At 51.2% G+C, this 22,866-nt stretch overlaps 1 protein-coding gene across 4 annotated transcripts in view; it reads left to right on the forward strand.

Annotated features, from left to right (window-relative positions):
- Nucleotides 1-3,005: 3,005 nt before the first annotated feature.
- The window catches only part of Camkk1 (calcium/calmodulin dependent protein kinase kinase 1), a 33,824-nt gene continuing 13,963 nt past the window's right edge, over nucleotides 3,006-22,866 (forward strand). Inside the window, exons 1-12 of one of the 4 annotated variants that reach the window (XM_070001751.1) lie at nucleotides 9,535-9,962; nucleotides 10,049-10,241; nucleotides 10,860-11,259; nucleotides 12,413-12,460; nucleotides 12,874-12,927; nucleotides 13,289-13,340; nucleotides 13,586-13,719; nucleotides 14,183-14,219; nucleotides 14,741-14,762; nucleotides 16,467-16,555; nucleotides 20,017-20,216; nucleotides 22,750-22,803. In XM_070001751.1, the coding sequence (XP_069857852.1) occupies nucleotides 10,900-11,259; nucleotides 12,413-12,460; nucleotides 12,874-12,927; nucleotides 13,289-13,340; nucleotides 13,586-13,719; nucleotides 14,183-14,219; nucleotides 14,741-14,762; nucleotides 16,467-16,555; nucleotides 20,017-20,216; nucleotides 22,750-22,803 (1,050 nt within the window). In that variant the 5' untranslated portion in view covers nucleotides 9,535-9,962; nucleotides 10,049-10,241; nucleotides 10,860-10,899. Of the gene's footprint in view, nucleotides 3,103-9,534; nucleotides 9,963-9,987; nucleotides 10,242-10,859; nucleotides 11,260-12,412; nucleotides 12,461-12,873; nucleotides 12,928-13,288; nucleotides 13,341-13,585; nucleotides 13,720-14,182; nucleotides 14,220-14,740; nucleotides 14,763-16,466; nucleotides 16,556-20,016; nucleotides 20,217-22,749; nucleotides 22,804-22,866 lie in introns of those variants that run through there. The other 3 variants (XM_070001754.1, XM_070001753.1, XM_070001752.1) reach the window with 3 other exon arrangements.

Raw genomic sequence — 22,866 nt, forward strand, 5'->3', positions numbered from 1 at the left:
CCTGTAAACCTGTAATCCAGGCTGCTCAGGAGGCCAAGATCTGAGGATTGCAGGTTCAAAGCCATCCTGGGCAAACAAAATCTGAAAGCCTTATTTTCAATTAACCAGCAAAAAGCCAGAAGTGGAGCCTGGGGCTCAAGTGGTAGAGCATCAGCCCTGGGTAGAAAAGCTAGGGTAGAAAAGCTAAAAGATAGGGCTGGGAAGGTGGCTCAGTGGTAGAGTGCTTGCCTTGCATGTCTGAGGCCCTGGGTTCGATTCCTCAGCACCACATAAGCAAAATGAAAAAAGCTGGAAGTGGCACTGTGGGTCAAGTGGTAGAGCGCTAGCCTTGAGCTGAAGAGCTGAGGGACAGCGCCCAGGCCCAGAGTTCAGGCCCCATGACTGGACCCCCCCCCCAAAAAAAGAAAAGCTAAAAGATAGCACCTAGGCCCTGAGTTCAAGCCTCAGTACCAGCACACACACAAAAAAGGAAGGAATCTGAGAGAACCCAATAGGAAAGAAGGGTCTTGACTGGAGTCATCATGGAAAGGCTCTCCCTGATGGACAACTGTCCTCTAGGCCCAGACTTATCCCAGGCAGGGTCTCTCAGCAGTCCTGTGGCTTCCTTATAGTTTGTCCAGGGGAACACCCACAATGATGGAAACATTTTCTGGCTGTACTGATCATGTCAGACAATTGTCACTTTCAGCAATCAGGGAAACCTGGAGATAGAGCAGGTTTTCCTTTATTTATATTTAAGTCATTGAAATATCTGGATGGGACTAGCATTACCATAGTGAATGGCATAAGCTGCCGCTTTCACCCTTAGGTCCTTAGCCTTCTGACCTCTTCTCTAGCCAAGAACCTGGGCTCTTCTGGCATCCTTCTCCTGGAGGGCCAGCTGCTTCTGCACTGGTGAGAACCTTCCCTCCTGAACAGCAGCAAGGGCTCCTCCTTTGTAGCCAGCCTCCATACACGGCCCAGAGATCTTCCTGCTATCCTACCTGGCATTTGTTTCCCTCTTCTCCCTCTGTTCCTCCTCACTCCCCTGGTGATCTACTTACCCTCCATCCAGTGCCACCCTTCCAGAAAGACCAGTTTGCCTTTCTTTCTGCAACTGGTCTCCACCCCCACCACTTGCCAACCTCACTAGCAGAGCCATGTTGCCAAATCCAAGAAGGCATCTCAGCCGTGTCCTGCTTGTCCTGTTGATGTCTGATACTGTTGCTCAAGGCCCAAGTCCACTTGCTCAAGAAGTCCTTCCAGTTGTGTGTTGGACATTAGCCCAGGACTGTCTTTCCTGAGACTTGCATGTGGACTGTCTGATTCCACCTGTTATGGAGAATTCTTTCTCCCTTAAAACAAAAATGTTTGTAGCCAGGTGCTGGTGGCTCACACCTGTAATCCTAGCCACTCAGGAGGCTGAGATCTGAGGATCATAATTGAAACCTAGAGCCAGCCTGGGCAGGAACATCCATGAGACTCTAATCTCCAATTAACCACCAAAAAGCCTGGAGGAGAGTTGTGGCTCAAGTGGAAGAGCTGGTTATGCTGAGTGAGTCAGTAAGAATCCTTGCCCTCAAGGAGCTCCTACTCCAGATGGAGCACAGACTGGCAAACAGAGCTAGGTACAACATGTCCCTAGGAAGGGCTGTTAACTATGCCAGATAGTGAGGAGTTCATGGGAAAGGTTTCCTGGCAACAGGGGCATGCATTGAACCTAGGTAGGTAAGTAAGAGGTGGGCAGGCAAGTATGTAGGCTTGAATGGCCCAAGATAGTGGTGAGCATGAGCTGATTCGTTTGTTCTTCCTTTGGTGCTGGTACTGAGGCTTGAACTCAGTACTTGGATGCTGTCCTTTAGCTTCCTCAGTCAAGGCTTACTTGAGCCACAGCTCCATGTCTGACTTTTTGGCAGTTAACTGGTAGCTAATTGGAGACTTTTCTACCCTGGCTGGCTTCAAACCATGATCTTCAGATCCCAGCCTCCTGAATAGCTAGGATTACAGGCATGAGCCACTAGTGCCCATAAAATTTGTGTTTCTAAAGGAGTGTTCTGGCTTAGCAGGTGGAGAAAGGCTTGTGGGAATGGGAGGTCAGGGAGGAGCTGGTTCAGCATCTGAGAAGCCAGAGCAAAGGGAAGGGCAGAGGAATAGAAGTGGGCAGATGCTGGGGCTATTTAAAAGGCAGTAGGGCATGACCTGGTGCTAGACTGGTTGGGACAGGAACGTTTGCAAGTGACTCCCAGGTTTTCTCAGGTTCTAGTTTGAGGGCAGGACACAGATCAGGTTTGGGTCAGTGATGTGGGGTTCTGCTGTGGCAGAGGACTCACAAGTGAAGAACTTAGAAAAACTGAACCAAGAGTTAGTGAGCTTGCCAAGAGAGAGGTGAAGGACTGAAACCTCACTAACAACAGGCAAAAGTCATCTCATCTGTTGGGCCCCTGGGTGCCTCCCGCTCAGTTAGGGGTTTTCTACCACCTGCTTATGGGGTCCTCCCCCGAACATGAATCCCATCTCACTCCAAGCACTCTGCTTCCTTCTAGTCTTCATACCCACACTCTGCAGAAGGCTAAACTCCTGGCCCTACCATCCAAGGGCTTCCTCCTTCAGCCGGGGCCTCCATTGCTGGCCACTCACCTTGCCCCTCCCCATCACGCACAACACCTACACCCGAGGGAGGCGGCGCTCTTGCCCCTGAAGGCTGGGATGTGGAAGGTTCCCAGGGCTGTTGGGCTAAGTGGCTCCATCCTTCAGTCCCAGCTCCGGGGCCTGAAGGTTTCCCGGGTACCCCAGGCCGCCGGTTTGCAGGAGCCGGCGCCGGGGGCGTGACGAGGCGCAACCCCGCCGCGGGGCCCCTCCCGAGCCACCACCCTCTGTGGCCACGCCCCCTAAAGTGGGCGGGAGTCTCGGCCTCTGATTGGCTGAATCTGGAGGGGCTGCGCGGTAGGGCCAATGAGAACGGGCCGGGTGCGGCGGCGGGTTGAGGAGGGTGGGGGCGAGCGCTGCCTGGATCCGCGGCGCCGGCGGTCTGAGCGCGGCGATCCGGGCCCGGGTTAGGCGGGCGGGGCGGAGCCAGCCAGCGGCGCTCCCGGGGGATCGCGGGGACGGTCGGCCCGCGCTGAGGTAGGGGTCCGCGGGACAAGGTCTGGGGCGGGAGCTGGAGTACGAACGCCCGCTCTGAGCTTGCCGGGGAGCCGGGCGGTCTGGGAGGCCGCGTCGGTGAGGACTGCGGGACCTGATCGGTGCAGGGATTATCTCTGTCTGTGGGGCCGAATCCAGAGGGTCTCCGGGAGCCTCCTTCTAGTCTGTACCCGGGAGCGCACCTATGCGGGCGTCCCGCCGTCTGCATCCCTCCCCGGCTCTTGTCTGCGGGGCTGCGTCCGTACCCGGCGCACCGTCTAACGCCACCCGGCGGAGGCCGTGTCCGTGAGGAGTGGGCCCGGTGGGTGCACCCACATGTAGCTCTCCGCGGATCGCGCCTCCTACGGTCCTCCCGAGTCCTCCTCCCGCGAGCTGGCGCGGGGGCGATGAGCGGGACGGCTGCGGCGCGCGGCTCTGGCTGCGCAGTGCGCCCGGGCCGGGGCGGAGGGGGCAGCGGAGGCGCGCGCCGCGGCCTCGGGGCCCGGGTGGGCACCTCACTGGTGCTGGGATGGCACACACGTGCGCGGGGAGCTGTGCGTGGTGTTTGGAGGCGGGTATGCGTGTGTCACGTGTACTCAGGAGTGTGCCTGTGTGTGTTTGGGGGGGAGCATTTTGGATGGAGTGGTGTGTGAGCACGGGTCACGCGGACTTGGGCTATGCTGGTCAGGAGAGAGGTGTGTGCGCGCGCGCGTGCATTTGTGTGTGTGTGTGTGTGTGTGTGTGTGTGTGTGTGTGTGTGTGTGTGCGCGCGTGTGTAGGCTGCAGGAGTGGGCAAAGGCTGTATCACGGGCCACAGGTCTCCGGGCTGGTGCTGGTGAATGGTCCAGCTCTGCATGAGCCAGGTGGTTTCAAGATGTGGGAGAAGCACACAGCTTGTGTCCTTGAACATCCCAGGGAAGAGGCCCTGGCTTTCCCTCCAAGCCTGCCTCTTGCATCTGGCACATACCCATTGAACACCTACTCCTGCCATATTGTCCTAGTGTTTGGGGACCTTCTGCCTGCTCCTTGGTCTCCCACCCTTAGTCCCAACAACAGCCAGAATAATTTTAAACCTCATCCAAATAACTGAGTCACCCAAGTTCAAAACTCTCCTCTGCTTTCCAAGCCTCTGATCTGTCCAAAGATCTCCGCCCCACCCCCAATCCATGCCCTTGGTTGCACCAGGAAAGGCACAGTATGAACTCCCATCTTCTTGGCCTCCTGAGCCCTACTTGGTGGTTCCTAAAAGAGCTACCCTGTCACCTACTCCAGGAAGCCACCCCTGGTCCAGCACTGTGTGGAGGAGGGCCTCTCCAGATGTAATTTCTCAGACTGCTTCCTCTCTACTCAGTCTCCTTGCTATCCTTCAAACATAAGCACTGTCCCGCTTTGTGGCATTTGCCACAAAAGGGCTTGAGGACCCCTTCCCCAACCACACAGAATCAGCAGCATTCCCTGACCCTTACTCCTTTTTTTGGGGTGGGGGGAGGCAAGATACTTGAACTCAGAGCCTGGGTGTTATCACTTAGCTTTTTGGGGGGGGGCGGTCCAGTCGTGGGGCCTGACTCTGGGCCTGGGCGCTGTCCCTCAGCTCTTCAGCTCAAGGCTAGCGCTCTACCACTTGAGCCACAGCACCACTTCCGGCTTTTTTCTTTTTGCTTATGTGGTGCTGAGGAATCAAACCCAGGGCCTCATGCATGCAAGGCAAGCACTCTACCACTGAGCCACCTTCCCAGCTCCTCACTTAGCTTTTTTTGCTCAAGGCTGGTGCTCTACATTTCAGCTATAGCTCCATGTCTGGCTTTTTGCTGGTTAATTGGCAATAAGTGTCTTAAAGATTTGGTTGCCTGGGCTGGCTTTGAACAGTGATCCTCAGATCTCAGCCTCCTGAGTAGCCATAGTACTTGGTCTCCCACTCATCATACCTAATCTACCTTGCTGACATAGCTGTCTTCACAGCTATACTATCTGCCCTATTAGTTACTGCATGTACTGGGGTTTGAACTCAGAGCCTCATAGTTGTTAGATAGATGTTCTACTACTTGAGCCACCCCTCCAGACTTCTTTTAGTTATTTTTTTCAGGTAGGGTCTTCAGTTTTTGCCCTAACTCAGACCCTTCTACCTATTCCTCTTACCCTCTATGACCCTCCTACCTATTCCTTCCTTCTAGCTGAGATCATAGTCACTTACTTCCATGCTCAGCTTATTGATTGAAATGAGGTTTTGCTAACTCTTTTGCACAGGCTGTTAGTTTTCAGGCAAGATCTCTATTTTTGCCTCCAAAGTAACTGAGATTACCATTGTTCGCTGTCTAATTGCTGGCTTTTTATTTGTTGCTTCTTTCCTCTACTAGAAATTATATTGTGTGACAGCAGGGACTTTGTCTTTTAGTTCCAGCACCTAGCACTGTGCCTGACATATATCAGATACTTGATAATTGTTGCATGATAAATAATTGATGCAACTAGATTTATATCCCAGGAGTCAGTGTCCCTGGCTATACTCCATACTGTGAAGCCTCTGTCTGAGGCCCCTGTCCCCTGGATACCAAGTTCCTAGAAGAACCGTGAGGAATGCTGATCACATTTGCGTGGTAGCAGTCCTCCTACTAGAAACTGGTGTGAAGGGAGGGGCTGGATGTGTAGGTTATAGGGGAGGCCCCAGAAACAGTGCAAGAACAGTGGAGGTTGGAATCTGGCCTTTTTCTTCTCTCTCTTTTTTTCTTATGCTGGTTCTAAGGCTTGAACTCAGGGCCTGGACACTACCCCTGAGCTTCTTTTGCTCAAGGTTAGTGTTGTACTAGTTGAACCACAGCTGTACTTCCAGTACTTTTTTTTCTTCCTCAGTACTGGGGCTTGATCTTTATCCCTGAGCCTCTCTGTGTTCAAGGCTACTGCTCTACCACTTGAGCCACAGTGTCACTTCTGGTCCTATCTGTTTATGTGGTACTGAAGAATCGAACCCAGGGCTTCATGCAAGCTAGGCAAGCACTATACCACTAAGCCACATCCCCAGCTTCCCTCCTCTTCCCCTCGTAGTTTATGGGAGATAAGAGTCTCACAGACTATTATCCTCCGATATCAGCCTCCTGAGTAGCTAGGATTACAGGCATGGGCCATTGGCACTTGGCTGAGTCTGGACTTTTTATTTTTTGTCTGTTGTGGGGCACTGTCCCTGAGCCCTTCAGTTCAAGGCTAACGCTTTACCACTTGAGCCACAGTGCCACTTCCAGTTTTCTGGTGGTTTACTAGAGGTAAGAGTCTCATGGACTTTCCTGCCTGGGCTGGCTTTGAATCATGATCCTCAGATCTCAGCCTCCTGAGTAGCTAGTATTACAGGCATGAGCTGTCGGCAGAGTCTGGACTTTTTAAAGAGTCCAAGTTGGTGATCTCACCCTGCTTGCAGTGGGGGAGATCAGAACGGGTGTTCAGAGGAGGCCATGTCTGAGCTGTCCTCCAGGCAGCAAAGCAGAGGGAGGTGTGTTCCTGGCAGCAGGGACAGCTTGTACAAAGACCTGGCAGCAGAACAGAATCTACAGTGTGGGAAGTTCAAGTAGTATGATGCAGTTGGAGTGGAGAGTGGGTGTGGGACATGAGCGCAAAGGTGGAAGAGGGGGCAGAGAATCCCTCTGGCTCTGGGTTCAGTGAGAGCTGGGAGTGGAGACAGGAAGAAGAACAATTGGGAAGATGATGTTGAATTGGAGCTGAACTGACCAGGAGCAAGGAGGGGAGGAGGTAGCTAGCTGGGAAGAGTCAGGCTGGAGGCACAGACAGATATAGAGGATGAAGAGAGGCTGAGGTAGATGAGGCCAAAAGCTGCCCTGAGAGCCGCTGCAGCCAGGCCAGCACTTCAATACTTGGGGCTTCCCAGGAATGATGGGATGGTGTACTCACAGCAGGCATCCTTGAGTATGACTTAGCACTAGACTCTTGGGCCTCCCTCCAGGGGACTGAGTCATCTCAGGCGGGGGCAGGAGCTGTAGAGGACACCTCTGCCAAGGCATCAGATGTTGTCAAGTATAAACAGACTACAGTGAAGTGGCCTAGGGACTTAAGGACCACTTCTGAGTCTTGCCCAGTGGTCTCCACTCACTTGCAGCTTTCTCTTTTGGCCAATCCTCTGCCAGTCATGGTTGCAAGTCCTCTGCCTAACCCAATAGCTGGTCCCCTGCCTCTGCCTGGTGCTGTAGCATCCTTCCAGAACTCAGAATGAGCCCTGAAGACACCTATGACTTCCATGCCTTCTGAAACCAGGAGCTTGCAGACTTGGTAGTGGCAGACACTTGGTGGGATGGGGCACAGCCTGGGAGGAAAAGAAGCTTGTGTCAGGCCATTTCTGAGCCAGGCATCCCATGTGGGTTCTACCTTGCATATTGTGGCTGGCTCTTGTTGCATATCATGGCTGGCTCTCATGCTCTCTCTCTCTCTCTCTCTCTCTCTCTCTCTCTCTCTCTCTCTCTCTCTCTCTCTCTCTCTCTCTCTCTCTCCTCTCTGTCTCTCTCTCTCTCTTCTCTCTCTGTCTGTCTGTCTCTCTCTCCCAGATGCATACACATCCCAGCTGTACAAACTGCTCTGTGTCCACAACCTCATCCACTTCCTTACAGGGCCTAGAGAGAAGGCAGGATGGTGACCATCTGTTTGATTTACTTCAGGGTAGCTGAGGTTCTCAGAAGCTTAGCATCCTGCCCAGGCAGCGTAGCCCCATATGGGAAGACAGAACAAGAGCTTTACCCAGTGAGTGAGGACCTGTGTTTGGGGCTTGGAACCTAGCCAGTCCCAAGACTGGGACTGGTCACAAGACTCCTTGCTGAGCCCCAAGTCTGGGACCAGCCTGTCTGTCCATCTCCCTGTTTGAGATCCATGAGACCCATGTTACCTTCTGAGTCAGTTTGTACAGAGCCATTTAGTGAGACCTCAACAGGGAAGGGTTTGGCGAAGCCCTTTGAGTGAATGCCCTGGAAAACTCAGGTCAGCTGAGGCAACCTCGAGCTGGTGGGACAGGAGATCTATGGGGGAAGTTTCATCTTGACCTATGGGACTGGGAATGCATTCCCTTCTCACATCCAGAGCACATGTTCCTCCGAAAAGCATACAAGTGCACACAAACACACCACACACAAAATACACACAGCACAGAGACCACATGCAAAGCTTCTTGTCTCCATGCAGATTTGCTCCTTAGTACACACACAGTCAGTGTGCTTGGCCCACAGCCCTGCTCCAACACATTCTCTCACACTCAGACACACGCCCTTTTCATCTGCCCTCTCATGCACAGCCTCTGGTGCCAGGCATTGTCGCCTGGACACGCGGCAGGATCCCCCAGCCTCCCTCCCGACCTGCTTAGTCACCTGAATCTGAGCCAGGCAAGCAGGAGGGAGGGAGGAATGGAGGGCCTGACGTCAGCCCTCACTGCCTGCCCCTGCCCAAGCATCCATCTGGGCCCCAGCTTGTCCCAGACTCACATCTTACTTCTAGGAGCTTCTTTAATGTCTGAGTCTCTTGCAGAGAAATCCATTCCTTTCTATCTTGCAGCCACCTGGGAGCAAGCAAGACTTTCTGTTTTCCCCATCTGCAGATGGGACAAACTCAAGGTGCCAGGCTTGGGAAAATCCAAGCCTGTCCACAGGCTTACAGCTAGAAAGGGGTGCAGCCTAGCAGCCCAGGGCCTAACCTAAACTAAGTGACAGGTCTCAGACTTCCCCATCTACTATGGGACCCAAGGCCCTTCCTTGTCCCTTGCTAGGTTCCTTCATTCCCATCTGAGAAAGACAGTAAAGGAAATTATAGGATGGTGGCCTCTTATGGGGGTAGCAACCTCAGGGAAATCATATGCAAATTTTATGGGCCTGGGTAGCCTGTGGCTTCTGCCTGTGGTGACTCTCATTCCCTTGGTCTCTGTCTGGGACTGGAGGTGGAGGATCTCCCAACCCTGTGCTCCCTAGGCTCCTACGGTCTGGCCCTGGGCTTGTCACTGATGCTGCCTTCCCATCTGTTTAATGTGGAGAGAACTGTAATGATCACCTTGCCATTTGCTCATTTATTCAACAAATACCTACCAAGCTCTTACTATGTGCCAGGTGCTGCTGAAGATGCCAGAAATATTTATGGAGACAAGGCAAAAGGAGCCGCTCACCTGGTAGTGGGGAGCTAAGCCTGCGAGGGGAGGGGTGGGCGGAAGGAGAAGGGCTGATCACCAAATAGGAGGATTCCTGCCAGCTTTGGAGGCTCCTGTCAGGCTGGGTTTCCTCCTTTGCAAAGGAAATTTTCTCCTATTGCCAGGCTAGCTCTCTTTTCTTTTTTCTCTTCTTTCTTTCTTGCTGCCCAGCAGCAGCAGCTTCACTGCCCCTGGGCCCCCACTCATTCAGATCACTGGGTGCCAGGAAGAGGCTCTGACCCATGTCCTCACCCACAGTCCACCTCCAAGCCTGGCTGTGCCATGGGCAATCTGGCAAAGTCTGGCATCCATGGTGGGGGTGGGGGGGCAGGTCAAGGCTCAGAGTGGAGAGAGAGCATGGTTGGTCAGCAGGCAGGACTAGAACCCAGCCCAGGCTCTAACATGTCAGCCCTACCTCCCTGACACCTGTCACAGTAAGGAATGGGGGTGAGAATTGGGGCAGTCATGAGACCCATGAGACACATGTTCTCTAGTTTACAGTGTGGAAACAGAGGAAGTCACCAGCAGACAGGAAGAGCAGAGGGCCAGGAGTCCACTCTTCCTCTTCCGGAGAAGAGGATGAGTCCAGCCCAAGAAGAAGGGGTGGGGACATTGGGCTGGAGTGGCACCAGTACCTAGTCTGAGGCACAGAAGAGGTCCCAGTGTGAGAGTGAGGATTCAGCCAGGGCCAAGGTCATAGTGACAAGTAAGTGGTGTGTGGCTGATGCTGGATGTTGCTTTGGGGTTCAATCTTGGGCTACTGTTTGGCCTGGGACCTGGTTTGTTTTGCAGGAGGTTCTGGCTCAGTGTGAGGCCAGACTAGGGAACATCTCAGCCTGAGAAGATGTAGCACACAATTTGGCACATGAGCAAACTGAAGGAAAAAAAGCAAAAGTACAGATGATGATGTCTTGCTTGAAACCCTTAAAGCAACACCTCCTCCTCCAGTGGACCCTGTCCTGGGCCTGAGGCACCACTGGCAAAGGTAGGGGTATAGCCAGTTCTGCCTGTGGTCCTGGAAATGGTGAGAGGAGGTAAGAGAGACTGAGCTCCAAGGAAGTCTTTGTGAAGGATGAAAGGCCGGAATATCCATCTGGGAGACCTCCCTGTAGAAAGTAACAAAACCTACAATACCAGTGTAGCCTGTTCCTCACCAAAAGGAAGCCATAGTGGAACACTTTGCTGTCAGGGGGTGGGGCTGGTGAATCATCAGGCAGTGTCCCATTGGGCGCTGAGCTGACCCTGGACTGTCTCAGTGCTACTTGGCTTCTAGTCGTCTGCCTGTTTGCTTGTTGTGACTCCAGAGCACCAGATTATCTGCTTCTCTATGAGAGCAGCATAGCAGAAGTGGCTGTGCCTGTTTTGCAGGTAGGGACACTGAGTGCTAGAGGGCTGGCACACACAAAGCTAAGTCCCCTGAGATCCTTCAGTTCCCTGGTAGTAGGAATAGACTGTGAGTTTGGGTGCTGGCAGTGTGGGAAGAGGGAGTGACCAGAACAGAGGCATGGGGGCTGTGGCCACAATGGGAGCAGCACCCTGGTCAGACCTCCTGTTGGGACTTGCTTGGCATCCAGGAAGTGATACCCTCTCTACTATCTCCGAGGTTCCCAACAAGGCAACACAGAGAAGCCCCAACGAAGGTCATGGAGGGGGGCCCAGCTGTCTGCTGCCAGGACCCTCGAGCAGAGCTGGTGGAGCGGATGGCAGCCATCAATGTGACCCATTTGAAAGAGGAAGATGGAAACCCAGAGCCTCCCAGGAATGGTGTGGACTCTCGGCCCCGGGCTAGAGCTGCTTCTGTGATCCCAGGCAGTGCTTCAAGGCTCCCCCCGGCACGACCCAGCCTCTCAGCTAGAAAGTTCTCCTTGCAGGAAAGGCCAGCGGGAAGCTGCCTGGAAGCCCAGGCTGGACCTTATGCCACAGGCCCTGCTAGCCACATCTCTCCTCGTGCCTGGCGGAGACCTACTATTGAGTCCCACCATGTGGCCATCTCTGACACAGAGGTTGGTGAAGCAGTGCTCATGAGCCCCCTAGGGAGCCTTCACCATTTTGTCCCTGTTTGTGCCATAGTTATCTAACATTGGTTTAAGCTGGGGAGCTCTTTATCTAACAGTGTGGCTTCATCCCAGGGAAGTTCCATCTCAACCAAAGGTTGCCTCTAGGAGGCCCATGTCCCCACCCCTGGCCAGGCCTGGGGAATAGGTCCCTTCTTTGTGAACTACTGGCTTGCACCTGTAATCCTTGATATTCAGGAGGATGAGATATGAGAATTCAGGTTCAAAGTCAGCCCAAGCAGGAAAGTCTATTATCTCCAATTAACTATTTTTTTTAAAAAGTAGAGGTATGGCTCAAGTGGTAGGTCATCAGCCTTGAGCGAAAATGCTAAGAAAGAATGCCCAGGCCCCTTTTCTTCCCATTACAGTCCTGCCTCGTAGAGTCCACTCTGGCTTGAGGCATTGTAGCATACTCCTAGCTTCCAGTCTCCTGTGGGCCCTAGCTTTGCCACTTGGATCTACACATGAACTTGGGAACTGAGGCATCCACAGATGTCAGAGACCCGATTTTTTGTGTGTGGGGGGGGGGGGCTTGAACTCTGGGCTTTGGCGTTATCCCTCTGCTTTTCAGCTCAAGGCGAGTGCTCTACCGCTTGAGCCACAGCGCCACTTCCAGTTTTCTAGTGGTTAATTGGAGATAAGAGTCTCACGAAGTTTTCTGCCTGGGCTGGCTTTGAACTGTGGTCCTCAGATCTCAGCCTCCTGAGTAGCTAGGATTACAGGCGAGAGCCCCTGGCGCCTGGCTTAGAGACCTGATTTTTTTTTTTTTGTCCCTAGACTTCATGTATCTCTCTTGTCCCTTCACATTCAGTTGCTTCTGGAAACACTTGCTTTTCCAGAATAAGGTCTTCACAGAATAAGGGTTTTCACAGAATAAGGTCTTCTCAATCCCAAAGCCCAGGCAGGAATCAGTGCATTTTTTTCTTTACCACTGAAGGGAGCCCAGCATAGTCAAGGTACCCCCAAGCTGGGAAGGTTAGTGAGAACTGAGATTCTGGGAATTATAGTCTAGGGATAGGACTGTACCCTGAACAGGCTCCCATTGTGGGATCCATGTTGTCTCTGGATCAAGGTGTGCCTGATGCTTCCTCTTTTCCCCCAGGACTGTGTGCAGCTCAACCAGTACAAACTGCAGAGTGAGATTGGCAAGGTAGGATTGGGCCAGGACAAGTGTAATGAGGGTGGTAGCGTTCTTGTCTTGATATCTTCCTCTTCTTTTGTGGTAAATGGAAATCAGAGCCTAGAATGCTCCAGCCTACATGTGGACAGTTTTGTCCTGGGAAATACCCAGCACCAAGAAGAAGATGACTCCTGTTCCTGATTCCCAGGGTTCTAGAGAGAGATTAGGAGGGACTGGAGCCATATTAAACCAGGCAAGGGCAAGTTCCCAGGGCAAAAGCATCCCCTCTCCATTGGCTGGAAATGTGTGCTCACGAGTCATCTGGTAGGATGGGGTAAGGATGGGATGCAGGGGCAGGGACCAGAGCTGTCAGTCTGGCCATCTCCTATCTGGTCCTGGGGAAGGTGTCTTATCCAGGTGGGCTAACCAGTGCCTGTCTACAGGGTGCCTATGGCGTGGTGAGGCTGGCCTACAACGAAAGTGAAGACAGACACTACGTGAGTGTGCAGTAGGAGGGTGGTGTTGCCAGGCTGGGCCCCAAAAACCTGAGTAGTGGGCAGAAGTATTGGGGTGATGATGAGAGCCTGTGACCTCTCAAAGGACAGGTTCCCTGTCCCTAAGGATATGCAAAGGGAATGAGCTTCCTGATCCTGGGGCTGTGCAAGCAGAGGCTGGCTTCCTCTGCAGGCAAGAAGAGTGAGGGCAACCTACACTCAGGTATGACTTATTCCTAACCAGTCTCATGCACGCTCAGTGCCAGTGGCAGATGCCCATTGTGCCTGTCTCAGTCCCCATGGAATCAGCCTGTTCAGCTCCTTGTGGCTGCACATAGTGACATTTATGTCCCTCTCTCCTTAGGCAATGAAAGTTCTTTCCAAAAAGAAGCTACTGAAGCAGTATGGCTTTCCTCGTATGTATCTGTCTGCCCTATTCTTGGGAGCTCTTAGCCTGCTAGGGGAAGAGGAGTGGATCCGCTCATAATTAGTCTTGTTAGAAACAAGAGTAGAGGGAAGCAAAGGCTTGGGAATGGGATGTAGTTGGTGGATTGGGAGGGGATCACCGTCTTGCCTTTTGCAAGTCTTGCTTGAGACAGGTTGCAGGCTGAGGCAAAGCCTGGGTCATAGAACAGTGGTCTGACTCTCTTTCGGGTCACAGGTCGCCCTCCCCCAAGAGGTTCCCAGGCTTCCCAGGGAGGACCAGCCAAGCAGCTGCTGCCCCTGGAGCGGGTGTACCAGGAGATTGCCATCCTGAAGAAGCTGGACCATGTGAATGTGGTCAAGCTGATCGAGGTAGGAGGTTGTGGTAAGCAAGCCGAAGCTAGCATGCATGCCCTGGGTTTAACGTGAGCAGTCCCTGAGTAGGGAGGTGCTTGGCATAGATTTAGGGTCCTGCTGAGGGAGCAAGTGTGGCTAGACCCTCTGCCCCCAATAACAATTCAGACTTGGGAAGGACTACAGGGAGGCATGAGGGCCATTCAGATTGGCCAGACGTGTTCTCACGGAGGGTCAGGAGCTGCTGCTCCAGTGGCAAAAATTAGCCCATCCTTCCCACAGGAGGTAAGAAGAGCCAGGTGCCATATTCATGTGGGTTCGGTTACTGCTGCAGTCCCATGCATTTGGCACCTGTACAGTTGCTGGTCCATATCTGGGGTGGGCTCTGAAGTGTATTAGACATCCCGGGGCTAATAACGACCAGAAGCCTGGGTCCGGACCCCATGTCTCCTCAAACCTCAACTGTGTGTCTTTTTACCAGGTCCTGGATGACCCAGCTGAAGACAATCTCTATTTGGGTGAGCAACCCAGCTTTATTCCTACTGCAGAAGAAAATAATGGTAATAATGCACCCATAGGATGCTGTCAGAAGAAAATCAGCTAGTATAGGTAGAACATATTACTTATTATCCTTATTAGAATTGCTGTTCTTTAAGTTTCTCATGCCTGCTTTACAGCTGGTTTAGAAGAGGCCTGAAAAAGTGGGGCAGGAGAACTGGCCTAGGAATTAGAGGACAGGGCTTTTCTCCCTGTCTTTAGTCTTTACCTGCCTGTCTGCTATGACCTTTAGGAAATTTTCTGGCCAGGGAGTCCAGGGAGCTGGGAATGTGGCTTAGTGGTAGAGTGCTCGCCTAGCATGCAGAAGCCCAGACTTCACTCTCATCCAGTTACTTCCTCTGATATCTTGAGACCCTGTCCTGTCCCACCCTGAGTATGTCTCAGTGCCTGTCCCTTCTCCATCCTTAAGAACAGGAATGGACCTTGGCAGTGAATGCTGTGCCAGCTTAGCTATATCTTACTTTCTTTTCTTTTCTTTCAGTGTTTGACCTCCTGAGAAAGGGGTGAGTTTCCCATCTGATCAGGCTGGTCACTTGTAATCCAGTTCTCCTTTTTTCCCTCCCTGTGGCCCCCAGCCCAAGGGCCAGCTACTTCAGGAGATATCAGAGTCTTAGACCTTGCCTTCACAAGCTCTGGTCTCTGTGGTAAATAAGAGACTAAAAGAACTTTTCTTTGAAGTCTGGTGGGGGTTGCAGGCTGGAAGTCAGAGAGGTCTCTGGAAAGAGGGGTGTGTGTGTGTGTGTGTGTGTGTGTGTGTGTGTGTGTGTGTGTGTGTGTGTGTGTGTGTGTGTGTGTGTGTGTGTGTGTGTGTGTGTGTGTGTGTGTGTGTGTGTGTGTGTGTGTGTTCATACCCTAGGCCTTGAAAAACTGAGGAGATTGTTTGGATGGAAGAAGGGGAAGAAAGCAATGTTTTTAAGCAAAGTATAGAAGTGGATTCAAATCACAAAAGCATTTTTCAAGTTTTACTAAGTGAGAATTTATGAGTAGAGTGCGTGGGACTCTCTTTGCTCCCATTTATGAGAGGGAAAGTTAAGGAGCACTGGATAAATGGATTGCTCAGGGTTATAGAACATATCGCCATGGAGCTGGATGGACTGGGAGTCCTTTTGAAGGAAAGCTGTATCTTGTCTCTGTTTGGGGGCTTTCTTAAAGTTCAGTTTGGGGAGGGGGACAAGGAGTGGTGTCTCTTGAAGACCCAGAGGTTTTTGCCTCCATTCAAAACCAAGAAATAGCCGGGCGCTGGTGGCTCATGCCTGTAATCCTAGCTACTCAGGAGGCTGAGATCTGAGGATCGCGGTTCAAAGCCAGCCCGGGCAGGAGAGACTGTGAGACTCCTATCTCCAATAAACCACCAGAAAACCGGAAGTGGTGCTGTAGCTCAAGTGGTAGAGCGCTCGCCTTGAGCTGAAGAGCTGAAGGACAGCACCCAGGCCCAGAGTTCAAGCCCCACAACCGACAAAAATAAAAAAAACAAAAAACAAAACCAAGAAATATATGTGTATATAGCTATCCATCTCTGTAATGGAACCCTATCTATTTTAACTATTGCAGTTGCCACCCAGTAAATTGATTTCATGACTCTGTTGGATTCACAGTTTGAAAAACATTGCTTTTTTTTTTTTTTTTTTTTTGGTCGGTTGTGGGGTTTAGAACTCTGGTCCTGGGCGCTGTCCCTCAGCTCTTCAGCTCAAGGTTAGCGCTCTACCACTTGAGCTACAGCGCCACTTCCGGTTTTCTGGTGGTTTATTGGAGATAGGAGTCTCACAGTCTTCCTGCCCGGGCTGGCTTTGAACCGTGATCCTCAGATCTCAGCCTCCTGAGTAGCTAGGATTACAGGCGTGAGCCACCAGCGCCCGGCTTGAAAAACATTGCTTTAAATGGAATCTTTGCAATTGTTTGATTATAGATACTTTTAAATGCTTAGAAGACACATAAACCAAGGGAAAATAAGATAAAGCTGATTGGAAATTAGGATTGAAAAGTGATATTTTTACATTTTCATGACGTGAGAACAACCCTAATATCAGGTTAGCAAGGGGGCTCTGGAGGTCGTGGGGGCCCCTGGAGGTCATGGGGGGCTGTGTAGACACACACACGCACACACGCACACACGCACACACACACACACACACACACACACACACACACAGAGCTCCTCCAATCCCCCTGAGCATCCCTCCCCTGCTCCTACTCCCCCAACCCCCCAGGCCGGTCATGGAAGTGCCTTGCGACCAGCCTTTCTCCGAGGAGCAAGCTCGCCTCTACCTGCGGGACGTCATCTTGGGCCTCGAGTACTGTGAGTGTGGGCGCCCGCCTTCTGGGGTTGGAGCTGGCAGAGATCATCGGGAGCCTGCCTTGCCTAGGTTCAGTAGTAGCGCCTAGGTCCGGCAGGCCCGGAGGCTCCTTTTGCCCAGAGCTGACCTGCCAATCAGCTGTCACAGAGGCCGGGCAGATTGTATGGGCGGGGCCATGGCTCACTTCACTGGGCATGCGCCAAGTCCCTTGGGCCTCCGGGGTGTTTTTCCCTTATCTTTCTTCCGAGGCCAAGTTTAGCCTCTCCCTAGGCCTCAAAAGATAGGGGATGAATGAGATTTACGCCCTGCTCCCCGGGAAAGAGTGTGCCTGGCACAGTGCCTGTTTGTGAGTGGTGGTAGGGTGGGTTTACCCTTAAGGTGAAGAGAACTGGCCGGGGGTGGGGGGAAGCCATGCCACCGCAGCTTCTATGTCAGGAATTAGTTGACTCATTTGCTTATTTATTTCGTTTCCTTCATTCACTTATAAGTACCATCTCTGTGTTGGGGTGGAGATTCCCCCATCTGACTCCAGGTGTCTCACATCCCAGAACTTAAGTAGGCAGATGTTTTGGGGTGGTGCCTGGCAAAGCTGGGGAGGTCCTGGGGGCACGGGAGGATAGAGAGCAGTTCCTTTTGGTTGACTCATCCAGTGGGCAGGAGATAGTGATTGATGAATGATGCTGGACACTGCCCAGGTCACACCGGGAGGTCTGGGAATGCCTCTGCAGGATGTGTATGACTGCAGCCTGTTGTGAGGCCCCTGCTCCAAGCAGGGGAGGGGCACGGTGGGATTGGAGTCTTCATCCATCTGAATCTCTGGCAGCTGGGTGGAGGGTGATAGACGGCCAGCTGGCCAAGGAGAAAGCTATTTCTATAGCCCAAGTGACAGATGGTGGAACTGGGATTAGGGTAGTGGCAGTGGGGGAGGGATATGAAGGAGGCAGGGTGGCCACGTGGGGTGACAGGTGTACGTACAGGAGGTGCTCCCAGACATCTAGGATTCCAGCCTGGGTTGGGGACTGTAGGTAATGCTTTTCTGTCTAAAATCTTGGCTTTTTGGAACCAGATTCTCCTTAGGGGAAAAGGGTGGAAGCCTAGCGGAGGTGTGACCTATCGGAACAGGAACAGGACCAGAGCCTCTGATATCCTCAGCTTAATGAGGCCCGTGGAGGAGATAGTCTATAGCATGGCCTAGAGTTGTTTGGTGGGAGGGGAGATTTTGCCTTGGCTGTGGTCAGCAACAGGCACAACTCTACCAAACTGTGTCTCTACCTTCTTTTTTATTTGAATCCTTCTCATCCGCCAAGGGCCTGTTATCTGTCATCCTCTATCCCCTGCAAAAGAAAGGGCATCCTTGTGTGGTTCTTGACTAAAACCTCTTCAAGACCCAGCTGATCACAGTGAAGTAACTCTCTGGAGCTGGTGGTTAGTACGAGGGGTTTGATAGGTAGATGAACAGGCACTGGGGTGCTGTGATTCTGGCCCCAGGAAAGAAAACTGAAGCTGCCCAAGATCTGATTCTCAGATGGGGTCAGGTACATCAGGGGAGGTGATGAGATGCAGTTGGATCTGGGAGTGGGGGAAAGGATATCTATATATCTATCCATAGATCTAGATCTATCTATAGATAGAGATATTCCCTTATTGCATTCCTTCCTTTTCTTTCTTTCTTCTTGTCTCACTGTATATATCCTATGCTGGCCTCGATCCTTGATCCTCTTACTGTAACTACCTACAAGTAGCTGTGATCATGCCCAGCTTAGAATATATTTTGAACTTAGAGTTTCCAGGGCTACTTGATGTGAGGTCTGCAGGCAGGAGAATCTTTAGGTTTCTGAAACCTGGTGACATGATGTCTTTAAGGAATGAGAAAGACTTAGGGTGGGGGGACATGGGCTTTCTCTTTTGCTTGCATTTGTTGGTGGTGAGGATTGCAGACAGAGAAGCCAAAATCTGTTTTTGTTTTTGTTTTTTGGGTCCGGTCGTGGGGCCTGAACTCTGGGCCTGGTCACTATCCCTCAGCTCTTCAGCCCAAGGCTAGCGCTCTACCACCTGAGCCACAGCGCCACTTCCGGCTTTTTTTTCTTTTTGCTTATGTGGTGCTCAGGAATCGAACCCAGGGCCTCAGGCATGCAAGGCAATACCACTGAGCCACCTTCCCAGCCCAAGAAGCCAAAATCTGAATTAGACATGTTATTGCAATATATTGGAGATGCTTTGATCTAGCTGTCCATTGTGATATCTGTTGTATAACCCATCTGGATAAAGAGTCTGGAGTTTAGGGGCAAGGCTAGCATTTGAGAAAAGAACTTGAGACCAATGTCTATGGCTAAATAATGCAGCTCCGTGAACGTAATTGCTCTGGTGGGTGTATATCATGTTTCCTGTGCCTGGAACATAGTAGGCAGTCAGTGAGGGGCCATTGGTATTGTGTCTATTGGTGGAGGTGCTCTCTCCCTCTGCCCTTAGCCTTACTATCCTCTGCTTCCTTTCCTTTTTTTCACTCCTTTCCTGTCTTCCTCCTTTTCTTCACCCTGGGGTCTGTTGATCTAGCAGGGGTGGGGGGCCTTTTTTCCATCAAAGGTCGTTAACATCATTGCAGCCATACAAAGTTATCAATATAGGCAGACAGCCATGGGCAGCTCACAAGACACATTCAAGAAGCAGATATGTTTGTCATATCATTTACCAAGTGATTTTAGGGGACCCACTGGCTGAACATTCCTTACCGCTGGCTCAGGAAAGGTTTTTGCTGAGTAGGGGCCTACAGTGAATGGTTGAGGGATGGGGTCAGTGCCTTCTCTATGCTGGAACACTTTTGGTCATCTCAACTTGAGTGCCCTTTCTGGCAATGATGGACCCTGGAAGCAGAGGCTCATGGCTTGCTAAACTAGGTTCTGATCTAGCTTTATCTTCCTAAAAATGGGTGACCCTCACCCTAGCTCTATTTATCCTGGTGGTGCCAAAACCTGGAATGCCTTCCTTTTCCAAAAATCCCACATCTCAGATTCGTAGGAATGAGAAGTATATCTGTAAGATACCACAGTCCCCACAGTCCACCTCGGTCCTAGAAGCAGAGATGTCTTTGTCCAGGATAGGTGGGGATGAAACTGCAAAGTGGTGCTGCAGGCATCATTCAAGTGGGAGTGACCATGAGGGCCTGTGGAGAATCCTCTCCCTCCCCAGTTTCCCCTGACCTCCTTCCTCAGTATCAGGTACTGTGTTTGTCATAGACTTGGAATCCAAAGACTCCTAAGATCCCCATCCCGGCTCTGCTGCTAACTCCTTGGGCTGAGCTTCACTATGTAGTGGTTTAGGTAGCCCTGCTGTCCTCTTCTGAGGTCTTTACAAGATGAGAGTGTGAGGTCTGTGATGTGCCCTGACTTCCCTGGGCAGACAAGGTCAGGAGGGAGATTCTGGGCAGTGGTCCTCAGGCCAGCACATCAACTACTTCTCTCTGCAGTGCACTGCCAGAAGATTGTGCACAGGGACATTAAGCCATCCAACCTGCTCCTGGGAGATGATGGGCACGTGAAGATTGCTGACTTTGGTGTCAGCAACCAGTTTGAAGGGAATGATGCTCAGCTGTCCAGCACGGCGGGGACTCCAGCATTCATGGCCCCTGAGGCCATTTCTGACTCCGGCCAGAGCTTCAGTGGGAAGGTGACTCCCAGGGCTTGGGTTACGTTGGGGTTCAGATAGAGGTACAAAAAAGCTTGCAGTAGGGGCCTGTTTCCAAACAGAGGGATGTCAGGGTCCTTGTTTCTAGGAAATGACATTACCTATTCTATGAAGCCTGACTCACTCTCCAAGCTTGGCTTTCTCATATTTTCCAGCAAAAAATGGTCCCAACCTCCTCTACACACATTCCTGCCAGTTGAGCTGTGCTGAGTTGTGGAATAGGCAGCCACCCCACTCCCTACCTTCATGGTGCAAAAGGACAGGAGAAGGTGACAGTGCCCTTTGACCTTCAGAGAATGGAGAGGATTTGCAAGGGGACCTAGGGGTACAGGGCTGGGCAGGGTTTTAAGGACCTGGACATTTGGGCTTCCTCCCGAATGACAGATGCAGTGGGCAAAGCCTCCTGAGAGGGACCTGCAGCCAGCGTGCTCCTTGGGTCCAGGCCTGCCTCACCTATGGAGTTCAGTGCCAGTTACAGCCATGCCACAGAGGGAAGGGAAGAAAAGCTGCTGGGTATAGATGAGGTCTGGAGCTCAAACAGAGCTCAGGGATGTACGTTTTGGGTGGTTGTTATTGTTGTTTGTTTGATTGATTTTGATGGTTCTGGGGTTTTGAACTTGGATCCTCACACTTTCTCAGGCAGGCATTCTTACTGCGGAGCCATGCCTCCAACCCTAATTTTTGCTCCTTATTTTTAAGATATGGTCTCGCTTCCTGCCTGGACTTGATCCTGGGAAAGATCCAACTATATTAGGCTTCCTGGTATCTAGGAAAACAGGCACCCACCACCATGCTCAGCTCTTGATTGAGAGGGCTTTTGTGAACTTTTATTCTACCTGGGCTGGTCTTGATCCCAGCTACTAGATCCAAGGTCCCTAACTACTTGTGAAAGTTGTTAGGATTATAAACATTATCCAGCGGCACCCAGCTGAAGATTATTTTTTAAACTTTTTATTTTGGGCTAGAGTGTAGCTCAGGTAGAACAGTTGCGTAGCATGTGTGAAACTCTGGATTTGATCCCTAGCACCACATAATAAAACAGTAACATTTTATCTTGATATAATTCCAAATTTACAGAAAAGTTATAAGAATACTACAAAGAAATCCCATGTAACTTTGCCCAGGTTCACCAGTTGTTAATATTTTGGCTAATTTTTCTTTTCTTTTCTTTTTGTCGGTCATGAGGCTTGAACTCTGGACCTGGGCGCTGTCTCTCACTCTTCAGCTCATTGCTAGCACTCTACTACTTGAGCTACAGCACCACTTCGGGTTTTCTGAGTGGTTTATTGAAGATAAGAGTCTCATGGACTTTCCTGTCCCAGCTGGCTTTGAATCCTGATCCTCAGATCTCAGCCTCCTGAGTAGCTAGGATTACAGGCCTGAGCCACCGGTGCCCAGTTTAATTTTTCTTTTCGTATATCTTTTTCAATTTCTTTTTTTTCTTTTTTGTTAGTCATCGGGCTTGAACTCAAGGCCTAGGCATTGTTCCTGTGACTTTTCCCTCGAGGCTAGCACTCTACCACTTTGAGCCACAGCTCTACTTCTGGTTTTCTGGTAGTTACTTAAAGATAAGAGTCTCAAGGATGTTCCTGCCTGGGCTGGTTTCGAACTGCAGTCCTCAGACCTTAGACTCCCGAGTAGCTAGGATTACAGGTGTGAGTCACTGGTGTCCAGCTCCTTTTTCAATTTCATTTTTCTGAGCCATTTGAAAATTAAGTTGGAGACTATGTCTCTTAAGACTATATACTATAGTACATGTTTACTAAGAATAAGGGCATTGTCTTACATAACCTAGTACAATGGTCAAGGTTGAAGAATTTATCACTGGTAAGACTTGTTATATAGCCAGGCGCCAGAGGTTCACACCTGTAATCCTAGCTACTCAGGAGGCTGAAATCTAAGGAACATGGTTTGAAGCCAACCCAGACAGAAAAGCCCCTGTGAGACTCTTATCTCCAATAAACCATTTAAACCAGTTAACTAGCAAAAAAAAAAAAAAAAAAGCCTTGAGTGAAAAAGCCAAGAGCACCAGGCCCTGAGTTCAGATCCAAGCGGGGCAAGCAGGGCCTCAATGGATAGGGGATGCTTTTTGTGTCAGGAAGCAGGAAGTGGGGGTTGGAGATAGCTTCTTCAGTGGATTAGTACAAGACAGGTCAGTGCCTGGAAGCTAGAGCTGGTTTATTGAGTAGAAGTTCAATACACACAATAATTTCTGGGGAACATCTATGTCATAGAAGCAGCAAATGTGACTAGATAAAGGAAGCTTTGAATATTTTGACCTAAAAAACACATCTGCCTTCCCCAAGGAGGCTTAGAACCCCTGGAGGGCAGCAGCTCTCTTGTGGTCATGATGGAGTCCTCAGTACTCAATAGAGGGCCAGCATGGACCAAGGATCGGGGAATTTTGTTGAGTAAACACTTGATGGAAGGAGGGTCACCATAGCCCACTGAGCTTTATGTACTAGGGGAAGGCAGTGTTCACTGGGAACTGATGTGAGCATGCTCTTTTTTCTAGGCCTTGGATGTATGGGCCACTGGAGTTACTCTGTACTGCTTTGTTTATGGGAAGGTGAGTGCTGGGGGGTTGGAGGGACAACACTTGGGACAGCCCAAAGTCCTGGTCCCAAGGCTG

Source organism: Dipodomys merriami, unplaced genomic scaffold (assembly GCF_024711535.1).
Source record: "Dipodomys merriami isolate MVZ:Mamm:240054 unplaced genomic scaffold, mDipMer1.0.p SCAF_59, whole genome shotgun sequence".
Lineage (NCBI taxonomy): Eukaryota > Metazoa > Chordata > Mammalia > Rodentia > Heteromyidae > Dipodomys > Dipodomys merriami.